Source organism: Herpailurus yagouaroundi, unplaced genomic scaffold (assembly GCF_014898765.1).
Source record: "Herpailurus yagouaroundi ecotype Mexico unplaced genomic scaffold, PumYag 160, whole genome shotgun sequence".
In the NCBI taxonomy this organism is placed as follows: Eukaryota; Metazoa; Chordata; class Mammalia; order Carnivora; family Felidae; genus Herpailurus; species Herpailurus yagouaroundi.
The window spans coordinates 50,605,442-50,624,005 of record NW_024412401.1 but is presented as its reverse complement, the minus strand read 5'-3'; the positions used below and the strand labels follow the sequence as shown (position 1 = coordinate 50,624,005).

At 55.3% G+C, this 18,564-nt stretch overlaps 2 protein-coding genes across 23 annotated transcripts in view; both read right to left on the bottom strand.

Moving 5' to 3' along the window:
* The window catches only part of ODF2 (outer dense fiber of sperm tails 2), a 36,651-nt gene extending 35,419 nt beyond the window's left edge, over positions 1-1,232 (bottom strand). For 5 of the 21 annotated variants that reach the window (XM_040482504.1, XM_040482506.1, XM_040482507.1 and 2 more), the window contains exon 1: positions 462-625. In XM_040482504.1, coding sequence (XP_040338438.1) covers positions 462-625 — 164 coding nt within the window. Of the gene's footprint in view, positions 1-123; positions 254-461; positions 626-1,139 lie in introns of those variants that run through there. The other 16 variants (XM_040482508.1, XM_040482518.1, XM_040482523.1 and 13 more) reach the window with 11 other exon arrangements.
* An 8,302-nt stretch (positions 1,233-9,534) lies between these two features.
* On the bottom strand, positions 9,535-18,532 carry CERCAM (cerebral endothelial cell adhesion molecule). 2 transcript variants are annotated; one of them, XM_040482502.1, is made up of 12 exons: positions 18,379-18,530; positions 18,086-18,203; positions 16,926-17,060; positions 16,618-16,822; positions 14,793-14,912; positions 14,381-14,457; positions 14,170-14,276; positions 13,256-13,388; positions 11,283-11,410; positions 10,939-11,142; positions 10,290-10,545; positions 9,535-10,086 (listed from the first exon to the last, which is right to left on the bottom strand). In XM_040482502.1, exons 1-11 carry the CDS (start codon positions 18,450-18,452, stop codon positions 10,290-10,292), a joined length of 1,557 nt encoding a protein of 518 aa, XP_040338436.1. In that variant the 5' UTR covers positions 18,453-18,530; the 3' UTR covers positions 9,535-10,086. The 2 variants fall into 2 exon arrangements, with proteins under 2 accessions (XP_040338436.1, XP_040338437.1); XM_040482503.1 differs by lacking the exon at positions 9,535-10,086 and adding an exon at positions 10,182-10,207 and having other exon boundaries at positions 18,379-18,532.
* Between the last annotated feature and the right edge of the window lie 32 nt (positions 18,533-18,564).

Genomic DNA, 18,564 nt, shown 5'->3' with positions numbered 1-18,564 from the left:
GCGGACAAATAACTGCCGAGCCGAGGCCCGCAGGGAGGGAGAGCCGGCAGGGGCGACGCCCACCGGCGGGCAAGGGGCGCGGGGCCAGCCTCCGAAGGCGGGGAAGAGACGACGACCACCCACCAGCGGGCAGGAGGGGACCAGTTTCTGCCCATAGAGAGAAGGGCGAGGCCCCGCCGGAGGGCGGCAGAGGTGGGAGTAGAGTCCCGCCGGAGGCCAGGTCAGGTGGGAGGCGGCCGGCCCGCCCGTTAGCCGGAGGAGGAGAGGGCCCGCGCCGGGGGGCGGGGCGGGGGCCACATTCTGACGGGAGCGGGACGAGCGCGCCGGAGGGCTGGAGGCAGGGGCGGCCGGGGGGGAGGGGGAGAGGCGGGGGCCATCCCTCCCTCCGGGACCCAGCCCGGCGGCGGCGGCGGCGGGGCGCCCCGAAGCGCCCGGGGTCCCGCCTGCCGGCGGCCTCTCACCAGGAGCGACACGGCTGCGCCCAGAAACGCCTCCTTATGAAGTCGTTGAAGTCGGAGGCCAGGGCCGTGCCATGGAGACGCCGCGGCGGATGCTGTGCGGCTCCCGCGGCGACTCCTCCCCGCTTCCGCCTCCTTTTCCGACACCCGGTCGGCAGCTCGCCCATTGGCCAGTTCAAACCCCCCCAGGAGCCTCTCGGGTTTCGCCATTTAGACCCAGCCCCTGGCGTCACAGAGATGCCCCGCCCTACAAGAAGCTCCGCCCTTGTCTGGGCCACGCGTCCCGTCGCCGTGGAGACGCGCGACGCCACTAGAGGGCTTTGCCGGGGCTTGCCCCGCCGTTCAAGGCCCGGCTGGCCCTCCGCCATTTTTACCCCGTCGCGGCCCCCCTCGAGTCCCCTAACTGGGAGGAGCGTTAAAACTCTACCCCGGGCCCTTTGATACGTGTTGGGAAACTGGGCTCCGACTGGGGACACAGAACGAGTAATCGGCCGGAGCGACGCGCAGCTTCTGACGTCCAGCCCCTTCAGTAGTCCACTGGTGGCGCACACCACCCAGACTCTGATATCTCGCCCCTTCCCACAGCTCCTCCTCTATCCTTGTCCAGACCGGAGGAACGGGCCGCGTCCCCCTCGCTCCTCACCGCCCTCCTGCACACTGGGCGCTGCTGTGCGTACAGACCTACTTCGATGAGGTTCTCGCTGGGCCGCCATCTTCTCGACTATGCTTCACTGTGGAGCAATCAAGGGGGGCTGTCACGTGGCTCACCGCGCCGCCCTGGATTCTGGGAGACTTTAACATCCTCAGGCCAATCTGGCCTCGGTCGCTTGACGTCCTCATGTCCATGACTTTCCCTTGAACCTCAGCCGTGCACCCTCAGGGTCACACAACTGGTACACGTGACATCTGAAATTCCAGCTTCCCGCTCTCCACATAGTACTTGCTTTTCTGGCTTCGCTTTCATTTTCTTCGCATTGGCTAATGCCCACCATATTCATTCCCCGGTGTTAGGGAGCCCTCCACGTCCATTCATCTTATCCCTATTGAATAAATAACGGGTCTCCTGTTATCATTCAACCACCTGAGGTTCTGCAAGGATGAAACCCACACACCATGGCCTCCACCTTCAGCTGAGCCCTCATCACCACCCAGAATTGTTCCATTTGTCTCTAGATCCCTTCTCTCTCCAAGTGGCTTGACCAAACCTTTGCCTCTCCCGTCTCATATTCCCCACTCTCCTTTCTCATAGAGAAAAATAAAGCCATCAAGAATTTCCTCTACCTTCTCCCTACCAATCTGCACTCATTTTAAGTCCCCGCTCCGCCTCCCCACCATCTTTTAGTTCCTCCCTTCAGAGGAAGTGATGTCCTTCTTGCTGCCCAAGGTAAACCTCTTACTGCCAGGCCTAGATCAAAGATCTCAGTAAAATGTCTCTTGCTACCCCCAGCACAGAATTGTTGGTCATTTCTCACTGCTCCCACATTCGCTGAACCAATATTAAGTCCCTGCTATGTGCTAAGCCCAGTTCAAGGGATGCTAGACCAACACACCCTACCTAGTCTTCAAGGAGCACACAGCCAACCTCTTGGACTTGACCAGATATCATGGTTGAAACTTTCCTCTCTCCACCCACTGAAGGATTTTGCCCATGTGATTTTGTCTGCTCTTCACCCTCTGAAGAGGGCCCTTCATAGCCAGTGCAGTTCTTTGGGGCTTTTGTGATGGAAAATCTGAGAATGGACAGAATTGAGAGGTCACACACACGCACGCAGCAGTGGGTGACAGGAAGGAGGAGGAGGAAACGCTTCTCAGAAGATTGGGAAGGGAGGGGTGGTGGAAGGGAGACAGGAACCTCTGTAGTGTGTGGAAGATGTGGGATGGAGAAGAAAAGGAGCATATTTTGTTTTAATGTTTATTCATTTTTGAGAGACAGAGACAGACAGAGCATGAGCGGGGGAAGGGCAGAGAGAGAGGGAGACACAATCTGAAGCCGGCTCCAGGCTCTGAGCTGGAGCTCTGAACTTACCACAGAGGCCGATGTGGGGCCCGAACCCACAAACAGTGAGATCATGACCTGAGCTGAAGGCAGACGCCCAACCAACTGAGCCTCCCCGTGCCCCTGAAAAGGAGCATATTTAAGAGTTTAGCTGTGGTAGGGGGATCTATCCTTTTGTAGTGTTTGAGAAATGCAAGGAAAGAACTTGAGTTATTCTTATATTACTTTGTATTGCTGGACCGACGATGTTTTCTTTCTTTCTTTCTTTTTTTAATGTTTATTTTTGAGAGAGAGAGAGAGAGAGAGAGAGTGTGTGGGGGGGGGGAGGGGCAGAGAGAGAGGGAGACACAGAATCAGAAACAGGCTCCAGGCTCTGAGCTGTCAGCACAGAGCCCGACGTGGGGTTCGAGCCTCAAGATCATGACTCAAGCGGAAGCCTGACACGTAACCCACTGAACTACCCAGGTGCCCTGGACCATGTTTTCTGAGTGCAAACCACTTTGAGCCTGGCCAGCATTGACCACTTTTTTTTTATTTTTTATTTTTTTTTAAGTTTACTTACTTATTTATTTATTTATTTATTTATTTATTTATTGAGAGAGCAGGAGCAGGGGAGGGGCAGAAAGAAAAGGAGAGAGAGAATCCCAAGCAGGCTCTGCACTGCACCCAACCTGGAGCTCTAACTCACAAACCACGAGACCATGAGCTGAGCCAGTCGCTTAACTGACTGAGCCATCTAGGCGCCCCTGACCACTTTTTTTTTAAGGGCAATACCCAGGGGTGCCTGGGTTCCTCAGTAGGTTGAGCATCTGACTTTGGCTCAGGTGATCTCTCATGGGGCACGCTGTTCTCAGCACAGAGCCTGCTTTGGATCTTCTGCCCCCCTCCGCCCCTCCCCCACCCACACTCTCTCTCAAAAATGAATTAACCCAGAAAACAAATAATCCAGTGAAGAAATGGGCAAAAGACATGAATAGACACTTTTCAAAAGACATCCATCCAGATGGCTAACATACATGAAAAAAGGCTTAGCATCACTCATCATCAGGGAAATACAAATCAAAACCACACTGAGATAGCACCTCACACAGTCAGAATGGCTAAAATTAATAACCTTGGCAACAACAGGTGTTGGCGAGGATGCAGAGAAAGAGAATCTCTTTTGCGCTGTTGGTGGGAATGCAAAGTGGTGCAGTCACTCTGGAAAACAGTATGGAGGTTCCTCAAAAAGTTAAAAATAGGCGGCGCCTGGGTGGGTCAGTCAGTTAAGTGTCCGACTTCGGCTCAGGTCATGATCTCGTGGTTTGTGAGTTCAAGCCCCACGTTGGGCTCTGCGCTGACAGCTCCTGCTTCCGATTCTGTGCCTCCCTCCCTCTCTGTGGTTCTTCTCCACTCACACTCTGTCTCTCTGCCTCTCTCTCTCTCCCAAAAATGAATAAACATTAAAAAAATTTTTTTTAATAAAAATAAAAATGTATGATCAAATAAACACTAAAGGAGCCACCATTCAGCTTTAAGAAATAAGAGATTAAAAATTTTGTAGAGGCACCTGGCTGACTCAGGCAGTAGAGCATGCGACTCTTGATCTCGGAGTCATGAGTCCAAGGCCCGTGTTGGGGGTGGGGGTACTTAAAACATCTTTTTTGTTTTGTTTTGTTTTAAACCAGTAGACATTATCTCAAAATGTTAATACGACCATTTTATTTTCCTTGTTCTATTTTTCCCAATGTCAACAACGGATGTGAGCTTCTTTTGTTAGTTAGAAACAACCACAGTTGGGGGAGCCAGCCATCAGCCCCAGCATTGGGCCCCCACCCTGCCAGCAGCTCACAGCGGAGGGAGACCCCTGAGTGTCCCCCACCCCCACCACCCCGGGTCTAGGCTCCAGCCTCTCCATTTGCCCAAGGGCCTGATTACCAGTTCTTTCCATCCAGGAGCATCTCCTCCAGGGCCCTGATGCAACTGCCACAGCCCTGCCCTGGGGAGAAGGAACCTGTGCTCCAGAGTGGGCTTGGCTTTTCCTTGCAAGTTTTGGGTGGAGCTGGGAGAGAAAATTCTCCCAGGCCTTATCAAGGCTTGCTCCTCTTAGACCCTTTGGCCAAGACCCTCACTGGCCCTGCCCCTCGGAGGTTGGATGGCCTCCAGTCTCACTGAGAGTATTGATTCTGCAGCTGTCCAAACCAGTGGTTCTCAAAGGCTCCACGCCAACAGCATCAGCATCACCGCGGAACTTGGTAGAGATGCAAACCTTGGACCCCACCCTGGACCTAGGGAACCAGACAGTCTCGGGATGGGGCTCAGCAACCTGCGTTTTAACAAGTTCTGTGGGTGATTCAGCTATACTCCAGAGTCTGAGAACCACTTTCCGGACCCTCAGACTTGGAGGGCGAATGTAGTCATGCCTCTTCGTTTTACAGAGGAGGAAACTGCAGGGTTTTAAGCGAGGAGAAGGGACCCGGCTCAAGTGGCAAAGGTGAAAGTGAAAGTTAGATGATCTGTTTCCAGAGACCACCCCCCACTCTCTTCTGACTCAGGCAGACCTCCTTAGCCCATCTGGATCCACTTTGTCACTGTCTGGAGGGTTGCCGTGAAGCCAGCAACCATCAGTGAACCCTTCCCACTGTGCCAGGGACGGTGCTCACCTGCATGAGCTCAGCAAAGCCTCGCAACATCCAGTGAGCTCGGCATGAATGCTAACCCCATTTTACAGAGCTGAAAACTGAGGCGCGAGAAAGCTCATTACATTTGCCCAAGGTCACAGGGTTAGAAAGTGCAGACATAACTCAAACCAGCTTTCTCTCCTACACACACACACACACACACACACACACACACACACAGCCCCAGGGGCCTATGTTATGGCCAGCAGGAGCACACTGAGGTTTGCAGAGACTGCCGCCTTCAGGGAGGGCTCTTCCCCAGTGCTTACAATTCAGCTGAAAAACCAGCAAGGAGACAGAAATCTCCCTGAACGGGCAAAACAGTTGGCAAACAGCCAATGCTCCAAAGCTAACTGCCATTTACTCATAGGAAAGCCCTTTGTCTCTTGATTTGCAAACAATTGTACCAACCTTGCGGGGTGGGGTAGAGCAGATTAAAAGCAGTCCACCTCGAGGGAGTTATAGCAGTCCTGGTTCCTGCCCGCTGGCCCTCCTTCCCGCTCAGGTCACGATCTCATGGTTGGTGGGTTCAGCTTAGGTCACGATCTCATGGTTCGTGGGTTCAAGCCCCAAATTGGGCTCTGCACTGACAGTGAGGAACCTGCTTCGGATCCTCGACTCTCTTTCTCTCTCTCGGCTCCTGCCCAGCTTGCACCCTCTCTCTCTCAAAAAGAAATAAACACTGAAAAAGAAAGAAAGAAACCATAATGTAACATATCAGGGAAGGTGTTCATGCTCAGTTTTGTATGAAACTTCCAAATAAAACATTTATACTGGTTAAAAGCAGACACAAGAGGCCACATACTATATGATTCCACCCACACGACGGTTGGGAAAAGGCACAACCACAGGGACAGAAAACAGATCTATGGTTTCAGGGGCTGGAGTTGGGAGGAGGGTACTGACGATAGGGGAATTTGGAGGGAAATGTACATATTCCACATCTTCATTGTCGTGGTGGTGACCTGACTGTTTACATTTGTCAAAGATCATCAAACTCAACTTTTTTTTTTAAGCTTCTTTATTTACTTTTGAGCCAGGGGCAGGAGGGGCAGAGAAAGGGAGAGAGAAAATCCCAAGCAGGCTCAACGCTGCCAGCGGGGAGTCCGACACCAGGCTCAAATCCACAAGCCGATGAGATCACCAACCACCTGAGCTGACGTCAGACGCTTCACCGACTGAGCCCCACAGACGCCCCTCATCGGCATCGATTTTACTGTGTGTTGATTTAGCGGGAGTTCCCAGAGCAGTCAGCTCCTCGGAATCAGGAATCACCCGGGGTGGTTTCGTTCAGAAAGTCACGCCTCACCCACAACCTACCTGGTGGGGGGGGGGGGGGGTTCAGGGGGGGGGGGATGTATTTGAATTTGTGCTTAGGGAAGCTGGGGTGTGCGAGTGGGTGTGTGTGTGTGTGTGTGTGTGTGTGTGTGGTTTGGGGCCAGGACTTCTGGGTCAGGATGGGATTCCAAGCTTCCATCTGCAGCCCAGACCTGAACCCTGAATCCCAGGCTCGTACAAGCCAACAACCACGTGATGTCTGCACCGGAATCCTGACCAGCACCCAGCCCCACCCACAGTCTTCTCCATTTGACTTGATGACAGGTCCATTCCTCCAGAAATTCAGGCCCAACGCTTCGACATCATCCTCAATTCCTGTTTCTCTTTCTTGTCATTTAGTTTTAATTTCATTATCCTAAACTTAGCCCTTGCACCAACACGGCCCCGAGGACGTGTCGTGAGAGCACGAAGGCACAGAGTGGTGCCAGCAGCTGGGGGCGGGAGGGGTGCCCTCCGGAGACAAAGCACAGACCAGCCTGTCAGCGCTGTCCACGCCCTGCAGTGATGATGTTGCCATGCCTGGACCCGAGGCGCTCCATGGCTTCCACGACATCTGTGCCTTCTTCCACCCTGCCAAGGACCGCCTGCTTGCCATCCCAGCTGGGCAGTGCAGATGAAAACCTGGGGACCAGTTGTGCTGCGCCCAGCATTTGCCATGGGAGAGATGTCAGGAATACATTCTCAACATCAAATTTCTCCCTGTAGATGGACGTTCCCCAGTCCTCAGAGCGTGCAAGTTTTCTGCTGTCTTGGGAACTTCTACAAACAGCTTGAAGGAGGTGCGGCCCAAGGGCTCAAGAGCATAGTGGGCTTGACCATGGCTAGGCAGCACAGGGAGGCTCTGGGTGTCCGTATCTGCAACCTCCTATCCTGCCTTAGAAATTCTGTCGGTTCTGCCTTATTACCACCCCACTGCTAGTGAACACCCTGGGCTGATGCATCGTTGTATTGCAATGGGTTCCTGGCTCCCTGGGCCCACCTACAGTTTATTCTCAGTACAGTAGCCAGGGTGATCATGTTAAAATAAGTTAGACTGTGTCGTTTCTTTCTTTTTTTTTTTTTAAAGAAGATTTTTTTTTTAAAGTTTATTTTGTGAGAGAGAGGCAGAGAGATAGAATCCCAAGCAGGTGCCACATTGTCAGCACGGAGCCTGACGCAGGGGTCGAACCCACAAACTTCAAGATCATGATTTGAGCTGAAATCAAGAGTTGGACGCTCAACTGACTAAGCCACCCAGGCACCCCAGACCATGTCGTCTCTTGGCCTCAAACCCTCTGGGGGCTCCCGGTTCCAGAGTAAAAGCCAGAAGGACCTCCAAGGCCCTCCTTGCTCTGGCTCTGACTTTGGCTCTATCATCTCCAGGCTCTGGCTCCTTCTTGCTCACTCTGCTCCAGGCACGCTGGCTTCCTTGCTGTCTTTTACCTGCCAGTCCTGCTCCTGCCTCAGGACCTTTGCACATGCTGTTCCCCTAGTCTGAAATGGGCTTCTTTCAGCTATCCCCACAGCTTGCCCCCTCACCTCTGAGCCTTTGGTCAAATGTGAACTTCTCAGACCATACTTTTTTTTTTTTTTTTTTTTTTTTTTAATGCTTGTTTATTTTTGAGGGAGAGAGACAGAGAGTGAGTGGGGGAGGGGCAGAAAGAGAGGGAGATACAGAATCCAAAGCAGGTTGCAGGCTGCAGGCTCCAGGCTCTGAGTTGTCAGCACAGAGCCGCTGCGGGGCTCAAACCCACAAACTGCGAGATCGTGACCTGAGCTGAAGGACGCTCAAATCGACTGAACCACCCAGGCGCCCCATTCTCAGACCATACTTGATGTCTCCTTCCTCATTTTGCTCTACCACTCTCTAATATTTACTTATTTATTTTTGTCTATCTCCCTCCTAGAATGTCAGCTGCACCAGGTCAGGGATTTTTTGGCTACTTTTATTCACTGCTGTACCCCTAATGCCTGAACCTGGCCCATAAGAGGGGCTCTATAAATGATTATTTTAATGAGCGAAGGGGACACCTCAAGCCTGGAGGGGAAAAGTGACTTGTCAAGGTCATAGTCATCTGAAATCAATGGCTTTCACTCTTGGAACGAAGCACCAATCCTATAGCTTTCACCCAAAGTCCTTCTCACAGACATTCCAGGTCCTGGGACCAAAGCCGGGCCAGCCGGCTAGATATCCCAGCCTCGGGGGGCGCCTGTCCAACTCTGCCAGGGCCCTGGTGCTTCCACAACCAAGTCAAGGAGCTGCCAGGGGAGAGGGGCTCCCCTGACAAAGGAAACCTAGGCATGCCAGTGCCAGTCTTGTGCTGGTGGAGGCCAAGGCAGCCACGGCCAAGGCAAGGAGCCACCGCCCTATGCCCTCCAGCTGCCTGAGTGCAGGCACTGGAGACGGCTGCTGGGCCCAGAAGCCTGACCCTGTGAAGGGCAGGTGGAGAGGGAGGAAGGCCAGCAGTTCTAAGCAGAAGAGCAGAAGACGCGGAGCTGCTGTGCGTAGCCGGGCAGCACAGGGAGGCGATTCCAAGTGCCCCGGGCTCCCTTCCCCATTGCTGGCTCCGTCCCAGCAGAGGGCGCCCCTGGCCCACAAGGTCCACATTCTGCTTTCTTTCGCCCTCTGGCGGCCACACTGGTTAGGGCCAGAGGGGAGTCTTGGATCGTTCCCACCTCTCCCAGGGGAAGGGTGGCAACTGCACAGGTGAAGATTCAAAGGGAAGGAGGCTCAGCAGCCCCGGGTCTGGGCGCACCGCCCCCCCGCCCCCCCGCCCATCAGGGTGAGGCCAGTGATGCCCACGACAGCCCCAAAGGGTGAGCATTCACTGTGGGCCGGGCCAGGCCATTCCATACCCACCCAGCCACGACACTTCCCTTCCATGTCCATTTCACCACCAGACTAAGACCCAGGGAGGGATGGCATCCACACCAGATCACCAGGCAAGGAGATGGCCATGCCCAGTCAGCCTGACTCCTCTTCCAGGCTGCCTTCCTCTCTCTGCTTCTCCAACTGCTCAGCCATGACACCTCCACATGGGCACCCTTGGTGGGAACCCTTCCCTCCCAGACCTCGTGACACACAAAGAGGCTCATCCGGGAGTTAGACATATAAAGTGCACATACCAGCTGGCTTTTATTGAGGGCCTACCATGTGCTGGGCACCAAGTCTGCAAGGGCCCTCCTCTCACCCCCCCTGTACTTCCCACTGGCCAGGGGAGAGGGTGGGCCCAGGCAGGTGAGACCCAGGCGTCGAGTCGGGAGGGGACTGAGGTGGAGGTAGAAGATGGCAGAGGGGCCCCAGCAGTTGGGTCTGCGGGGAAGGCAGGGCTCCTGGTGTCGGCCCAGCTTGGAACTGAAGGCTGGGGAGCCCCCCACCTTCCCCCCCCAGCCCCGGATCCTGAGTCAGGAGGGTGAGAGGGCCTGGGAGCCCTGCCCTTTTGCTACGTGAACTTCGGGGAAGGGGACCCATCTCTGAGTGGTTTCTCCCCACGTAAGGTGGGGCCAGAGGGCAGAGTGGCCATGCCTAAGGTGACAGTCGGGTCTCTATGGGGTCTGTGGCTTCTGGTGGCGGCTCCTGCCAGCGATCTCCAGGTCCGCTCCCTGGCCAGCTGCGGCCTGCTCCTGAGAGCTCTTCTGGAGTCACTGCCTGGACCTGGCGGGACAGAAGGGGCGAGAAGAGAGAAAGAGAAAGAACGGGAGTGGGATATGCAGAGGCAGAGACAGAAGAAGACACAGAGAAGGTCCGAGAGACAGAGACAGGCAGGGAGAGGAAGCTTGAGGTGGACACAGAAATGCAGGGAGCCACACACAGAGACAGAGCGGGAGGGGGGGGGCTCCTCCCAGCCCCGCCCTCACCTAGAGCTCGTCCCGAGGGTGGTGGGGGTGGAGACTGTGCCCGCTGCTGCCAGCCAGGTCCGGGGGGGGGCCACGCAGCGTCTTGTGAGAGCCACTCCAGCTGATGATGCGGCCGCTGTCATCGTCCCAGGGTGAGGATGTCTCCGTGTCGCTGAGCCACTCGGCGTCCCCTGCGTAGTGGGTGGGAGCAGCGAGCAGGGGCCGCGCAGAGAAGGCACGCAGGTCGCGTGGCCAGAAGTGCGCCTTGTACTGCTCACTGTGAGGCGGGGGGAAGGCTCAGGAGGGCTGAGGTGGGGCCCCTGCCTGGAGCCCGGGCACCTCACCTGCCCGAAGCCCCTCACTGCCCTCCCCCTCAAGACCTCACGACAAATGACAGAAGCGGAGTTTCTGTCGTCTCCATTTTCCAGACGGGGAAACTGAGGCTCAGAACAGAGAAGTGGCTTGACTAAAAACCACAAGGCAGCACAAAGTTTACACCTCGGTTGGTCTGACTCCAAAGCCAGGCTGGGCTACTCCTTGGTGACCTCGCGTTAGTGACTCAGCCTCGCCAGCCTCAGTCTCCCCAGCCGCCCAGCGAGGGGACTTCATGCTTGTGGAGGTAGGCTCCCCGGGGTCAGGTGACCCTGCCCTGCCCCCACCGGAGACTCACTTGGGGTGCTGGTCAAACATGATGGGTAGGAACTCGTCCACAGGCAGCATTCGGCGCAGGGGCTGGGAGGCCAGCAGCTTGCGAGCACCCGCCAGGCTCAAGACATACGCCAGCGTCCAGTAGGAGTACCCGGCCACCACCAGGTGTGGCAGCCCCCCCACGGCTGCCTCTTGCTCAGGGTTCACCTGCTTCCGGCCCAGGTAGCTATGGGCGACACCAAGGGGCCCGGGAGTCACTGTAGGTCCTAGGGTGTCAGAGGACCCCTTCCCCAGTTGCATCCCACAGGCCAGGCTCGGTGGGGAGGCCGTCCCTCTCCCCTGCCCCTGGAGGCGCAGGCTGCCTACATCAGGTCCCACAGGAGCTTCTCTGCCTCCACCTCCTCCATAAGCCGCTCCAGTCGCCCCCTGAAGTTGCTCTCAAAGCGCACATCGTCCTCAAACACTAGGACCTGGGCCAGGCCCCTGGCAGCCACCTGTGGTGTGGGGGAAGGGGACACAACACAGGGGGATGGCTCTTTAGATTCAGGCTGTCCCCTTCCACCTGCCTGACAATGACTGACTCTCCCTGGCCTGAGTTATATGCCGAAGGTTCAGCCCTGGCCATGTCAGTCACTCAGCTGCTCCAAAGCCTGCTGGGGCTCCCACCGCCTGGGGACTGAAATTCCAACATCTCGCTCTGGCATTCAAGGCCCCCCAGGCCCCCTCCCCTGAGGTAGAATCTTCAAGTAGAATCACGACAGCCATCATAACCTTTGCTGTATTCACAGAGCGCTGCCATACCCCAGGGGCCACAGAATTACTGCTTATCCCAGGGACCCTCGAGAGGAAGGACACACGACGTCACTGTACTGTAGTAAGGAGATGGAGACACAGGGAGGTACGACCGCTTGTCCAAGGACACAGCCCGTAGCAGAACTGGGATCTGAACCTTCATCTACTGGACTCCAGGCCCAGTTCCTCACCAGGCCTCCTGGACTTTTCTGAAGAAAGACCCTAGCCCCCACGATCCCTAAGAAAAAGTACTTTTTGTAACTTCTGGAAATGTGAAAAGAACATGAAATCAGCACAGTCAACGGTGAAATAGAAATCACGTTCAGGGGCGCCTGGGTGGCGCAGTCGGTTAAGCGTCCGACTTCAGCTCAGGTCACGATCTCGCGGTCCGGGAGTTCGAGCCCCGCGTCGGGCTCTGGGCTGATGGCTCAGAGCCTGGAGCCTGTTTCCGATTCTGTGTCTCCCTCTCTCTCTGCCCCTCCCCCTTTCATGCTCTGTCTCTCTGTCCCAAAAATAAATAAACGTTGAAAAAAAAATTAAAAAAAAAAAAAAAAGAAATCACGTTCAGAGACAGTCTCAATCTGCTCAGAGACAGAGGGAGACAAACAGAAATATGAGCTCACATGCACTATTTTGGCTGCAGTGGAAAATAAAGACAAGAAGCGGGCCTGGGTGCTGCCTCCTGGAGGGGGCACCGTCCCCTTGCAGGGCCAGTCCCCTCGTCCCTCCTCAGTGGCCAGGCAGTGACCTCTCACTGGTGCCCATACCGGCAGCCCTAAGCTGAGTCCTCCTGGCCAAGTCCCAGGCCTTTCTTCTTCCCACTTCTGAACATACAGTTCCTTCCTGCCTCAGGGCCTTTGCTCCACTGTTTTCCTCTGCCCAGAAGCCTCTTCTCACTGCCCTTCAATGCCACCCTGACCCCACATCAGTCCAGGAATCTAGGCTGGTCCACACTCTAGGACAAGCCTGTACATCTACCCTCCATGGCAAGCTTGGTTCTTCCTCAGTTTCTGTGCCCTCCTCTGGTCCCTGAGCCCCAAGAGAACCAGAAAGGCCTTTTTTTTTTTTTTTGGTTTGTCTCCGTATTCTCAGAGCAGAATATCTCCTAGCACACAGGAGGTGCTCAACAGAGATGACAGAATGAATAAGATACAGGGATGAACACAGTTTAAAGCTGCAGGCCAGGTCTTGGGGCGCCTGGGTGGCTCAATCGGTTAAGCGTCAGACTTCAGCTCAGGTCATGATCTTACGGTTCGTGAGCTCAAGCCCCGCGTCGGGCTCTGTGCTGACAGCTCAGAGCCTGGAGCCTGTTTTGGATTCTGTGTGTGTGTCTCTCTCTCTCTCTGCCCCTTGCCCACTCACACTCTGTCTCCTTCTCTCAAAAATAAATAAACATTAAAAAAAATTAAAAACAAAAAAGCTGCCGGCCAGGTGTTTAAAAATGTATGAATTCACCCACGGATTCCCTTGGGTGCTGAGCACAGAGCAGTGAGTAGGGTGGCCCCGCTCTGCCTGTGGGGGGTGTGGGCCAAAAGGGGGTTCCTCACCTCCTCCCAGATGGAGTAGTGGCTGAGGAAGCAGCCCACCTCGCCCTTGGTCAGTGTGCGGCCTGAGTAGGGGTCCTGGTAGCCAGGGAGCAGGTCCACGCCGAGGCTCCTCATGATACTGCTGTTGAGGGTCCTGAGGGAGACGGGACTAATGGGGTACGGGGTGCCCGCCAGGGACCCATCCAGGGGCGCCTCACCTGTGCCTGTTGGGGGCACCCTGGAGTTTAGTTTGAAGGAGATGTCAGCCTTGTTACTGCTTCATGTGGCCTGAAGCTGTCAGAAGATGTTCCCCAGACGCCCAGGGAAAAGATGGACATCCTGCCATCTGAAGGGCGGGGGGTGGGGGTGGGGGTGTAAGCGGCAAACAGCAGTGGGCAAGCGCAGCCGTGTGACCTCTGGTTTCCCAGGGCCACATGACTGGCCCGCTCCCACCCCCACCCATCAGGGACCTAAGTCCAAGATGGAAAAGAATAAGCCTGATAATAATAAAGACGCCTAACTTTTGGAATACTTACTATGTGTCAGGCCCTGTGCAAAATCCTCACTGAGCCCTTACAAGTCCTAAAAGGGAGACACAATTGTCTGCCATTCACACAGCAGGGCTGAGAGGTGGCGGTAACTTGCCAGAGGTCACCCAGCTGGTAAGTGACAGAGCTGGAGCGCAAGCCTCGGGGCTCCAGATTCTGGGCCTTAACCACCGTACTCTCCTCCCTCCAGTAGGCTGAAGGAGGCCATCCTGTCCTATCGGGGTCTGCCCTGGGGTTCTCTATGACACAATGACTCAGGCCCTGCTTGAGTACCTCCTGGAACAGCTAACACTCAATTCATTTGTCTGCTCTCCCTATTCCTAGGGGGCTCCAAGGGACCACACTGCTCCCTCAGCTGCCCAGGGCCCCACCCCCAGGGAGACTCACCGGCCATCCACAGCATCCACCACGCGTCCAGATATCTCCATCTCCCAGAGCGAGCTTAGCATGCGTTCCCGGCGGTTGGGCCGGCGGGCCAGGCTGATGACAAAGACCTGGAGGAGGAAGGGGAGGTGGGTGCGGAGTCGGGGGTGGGTGCAGAGGGAGGGGAGAGCCCACCCACCTCTTCACCCCGCTCCTGTGGGCTGAGGGGACTTACCTCATCAAACCCCATTTTGCTGGGTTTCTTTGGGGGCCGGGACACGTGAGCTGAGGCCCACATGGGGGGCCCGTCCACTGCAGAAGAAAAGTACCCCCTAATCATGAATCCCTACTGGCTCTTGTCAGCAGTGACCCTGGAGTCCTAGCCCCCCACTTCATTTTTGCCCCCTCGGCAGAACACCCAGCAGGAAGAGCCCTCAGAGATCATAGAATTCACCTGCCTTCATTGTAGCGATGGGGACAATGAGGCCCAGCGGGGAGAAGGACTTGCCCAGAGACGAGGAATGAATTAGAGGTAAGGCTGAGACCCCAAGCCCACTGCCCAGTCAGGTCCAGGGCCTGGGAGAAGGGGCACAGGGGGTGGCAGGGAACAGTGGCAGCCGGCTAGCACCCCATCTCCCAGCCCTCACCTAGCGCCTCCAAGATCAGGTGGATGAAGTTGACCTTCTCGTCCTCCAGCCCCTGGTGGGATTTCACAGGCACGTTCATGTACCCATAACGGTGCTCGTTGCACACGTGGACCGCGACTCCTGTGGAGAGAGGCTGGGTGGGTGCTGCAGGCGGGGCAGGGCTCTCAGAACCCAAAGCATGTGTCTCCTTGGGGACTCAGTGTCCCGACCGTGGGGCTGGAGGGAGAAAGGGCTTTACTCAAACAGTATCTAAGGGACCCTTCTGCCGAGATGGTTTATTCATTCAACAGATGTGTCTAGAGTACCAGCTGGGTGCTGGGGGATGGTGGTGAGCATCCTGGGGAGGGAGGAGCAGACAAACTCTCACCTGACCACAGCCGTGGGGCCAGGCCAGCCCCACCCGCTAAAGCTCCCCCACCTATGCCCGTCCCTGCTGCCCCGCCTGGATCCAGCACCATCACCTTGTGCCCAGACCCCTCTAAGCAACCCCACACCTCCTGCCCCGCCCGCGCTGCCCTCCACCTCTTCTATTTCTTCAATATTTGTCACCTTTATTGTAATTACTTATTTCCCTTTTATCTCGTATGGACTGCGAATTCTTCAGCGACAGGCGCACAGTATTTACTTAAAAGTCAACCCCATGCCCAGCAGGGAGCACAGAGCCTGGTCCAGAGCAGGGACTCAGTAGCTGGGCGCCGGGAGCCTGAATGATACAGACAAAACCCCGGTACAAAATTCCTTCCAGCGGCTGCCCCTTGAAACAGCGGTAGCCCTGGAAAAGCCAGGGAACACTTCCGCTTCTCACGGATTCTCCCTGACTCTGTTTTTCCTTCGCTCACTTTTTGCACTTGGTAAGATTTCCTGTCTTGCCTGTCTGCAACGGACTCCACCAATACCCCTTGCATGAAAAAGCCAATTACCACACTTTCCCCTCTGGCCACTGTTGGCAGCCCGCTTGCTCACGTACGGCACTTCTGGATTAGATGGTCACTTCTCATTCTTCCCGAATTAGTCTCTTCTTAAGATTCTCTTTTCAACGCTGGTGTCTCTGTCTCACTCCCATCTCTGACTCTTTCTCAGGACTGGATTTAGCCCAATTCAGCCCAAACACTCTCCAGTAATTTCCATTTTAAAAATAATGCCAACATCAGAGTGTTCCTGGCTGCCCAATGTTCTCAGGCTAAAGACCAGATGCTTGCTGGTCAGATCCACATAGGCTGGCCCCTGGCTCAGCCTGTACCATGTCTTCCTCACTTATTGGGGTCCTGTCACCTGCCTTCTTACGTTCCCTGCTACCACAGGGCCTTTGCACTTGCCGGTCCCATTGCCTGAAATGCTCTTTCTTGCTCTTATTGATGCTTTCCCATATTTTAGATCTCAGCCTCAAAGTTCATACCCTCCAGGAAGCCTTCCCTGACCAGATCTATTCTGGTCTAAGCTCCCTGAGCACCTAGAATCAAGAAACATTCCTTCCTGTCATGGCTGTGATTGCACATTGATTTGTGAGCTCCTTGGACTGACTGGACTGGAGGTTCCAGGAGGGCAGAGGCTGCCTGAGTTTACTCACCACTGTCTCCCCAGTGCCCGGCACATGGTAGGTGCTCCATAAACATTTGCCTAATGAAACAATGCATGAAAGTGCCAGGAATCCAGAAGAAGGACATCTAGCCTACTGGCACAGCGGGCTCAAGAAAGGCTACGACCTGGACCAACAAGAATTTAACAGGATGAATTGGAGACTGGAGAAGGGTGTGCAAAGCAGAGGGAACAGCGTGTGCAAAGGCCCAGAGGCCTCCAGGAATGCTCACAGGGAGCTGGTCCTCACCAGCAGCCTGGCAGGAGTAGGCGAAGACGATGATATCGTCGAAAGGCCAGGTGTAGTTGGGGTGAGGGGGGTAGAAGGCGAGTTGGGCTGCTCCCTCAGCCCGCAAGGATACCAGGAAGGTGGAATGGACCATGGGAACACGGAAGCAGCCCCGGCGTTGGCGGTTCTTGGTGGGGAAGTAGTCGGCTGTGCGGCGGTAATAGCCCTGGGGAAAAGGGTTGCTCTGAGCTATGACAGCGGCCCGTCCTCCCCAGAGCACTGCTCCCCTGCCATGGCCCACAGACCTGAGGCCTCCATCCCAGCCTTACCTGGGGGGTGATCCCACACCAGAAATTGGAGTAGTAGGTCTGGGAGTCCAGCATGGGGGCCACCACGGGCAGCCGCTGCTCTATCAGAAGCCTCAGTGTCTGGTTGTTGGTCAGAATGTTGTCTGTATCTGCAAACTTTTGGGAGGTGGCTGTCACAGGTCCCAGCCTTGTCTGGGCTACACCCCCAAGGATTCACTGAGTGGGATCCCTCTGGATTGCCAGAGACCCCACATATCTCCTGGGATCCGAAGGGTTTCCGTTAGAAAGTTCGAACCTATAAACAAGGTAAGTTTGTTTCTGGACCAAGGATCTAGTCTGGAGCACTGGTTCATGGATTGGGTCCAGGGGTTAAACCTGAGTTGCTGATCTAATAACTTTACTTAAACATTTTTTAATGTTTATTTATATTTTTGAGAGAGAGGGGGGTGCCTCGGTGGCTCAGTCGGTTGCACGTCTGGCTCTTGGTTTCAGCTCAGGTCATGATCTCATGATCTTATGGGTTCAAGCCCCGCATCGGGCTCTGCGCCGGCAGCATGGAGCCTGCTTGGGATTCTCTCTCTCCCTCTCTATCTGCCCTTCCCCCACTCACACTGTCTCTCTCTCTCTCAAAAATAAATAAACTTAGAAAAAAATATATATTTTTGAGAGAGAAAGAGCATGAGCAGGGGAGGGACAGAGAGAGACGGAAACAGAATCTGAAGCAGGCTTCAGACTCTCAGCTGTCGAGAGGGGCTCATCAGCTCAGAACCTGATGCAGGGTTCGAACTCCCAAACTGTGAGATCATGACCTGAGCCAAAGTGAGACGCTTAACTCACTGAGCCACCCAGGTGCCCCGTGAGAACTTTATTTTAGATCTGACTTAGGGAGTAGAGTCAAAGACCTACTCTGAGTTCTAGTCCAGGGAACCAGGCTCAGTTTACACTCTGGGCTCTAGGAATCTAGGCTCAGTATATACCCTGCAATCTGTCTCAGGGATCCAGGCTTAGTAGCTAATGTGAACTCAAACATGGGGATCCAAGCTCAATATCTGGTCTGGGTTCTTACCCAGGTTGCTAGCTGGAGGGTCCAGCCTACAGGTTTGTCAAGTCACAGCAAGATGTCTATCAGGGACTGATACCGCCGCCTGAGGGAAACTCCCATCATAGCCAGGCTTTCTTACCAGGATGTAGTCAGCCCCCCAGTCCCTGGCAAAGGTCAGGGCTTCCTGTTTCAACTCCATCAGAAACTGGTGCCTTTCTTTGGTCCAGTGCTTGGGACCCTCTTCATCTGGGTAGGACCTGAGAGGGTAAAGAGACGAGATGTTCCCCCTGGGGCAGGTACATGTGGTCCTCGTCTCTGCAGAGCAGCGGACAGAGCCCTGGCCTGAAGGCTGTGGCTTGGGGCTGTCCCCTTTCCTCTCTAGGTTATAGCTATAGCCCATCTCCCCAAGAACCTTGCCCCTGAGATCACCACCTGGGCGCCCCCTCAGGCCTCCAGACCACAGCTGCATAGTCATCACCCACAGCGGCTAGCCACTCCTGCAGCATCTGTGTAGTGTTGTCCGTGTTGTGGTCCGTGGCACACCTGGGGACACAGGAGGAAGAAGGGTGAGGGGGCGGAGCCACGGAGGAGCCAAACCCCGAGGCAGCCGTGACCCCT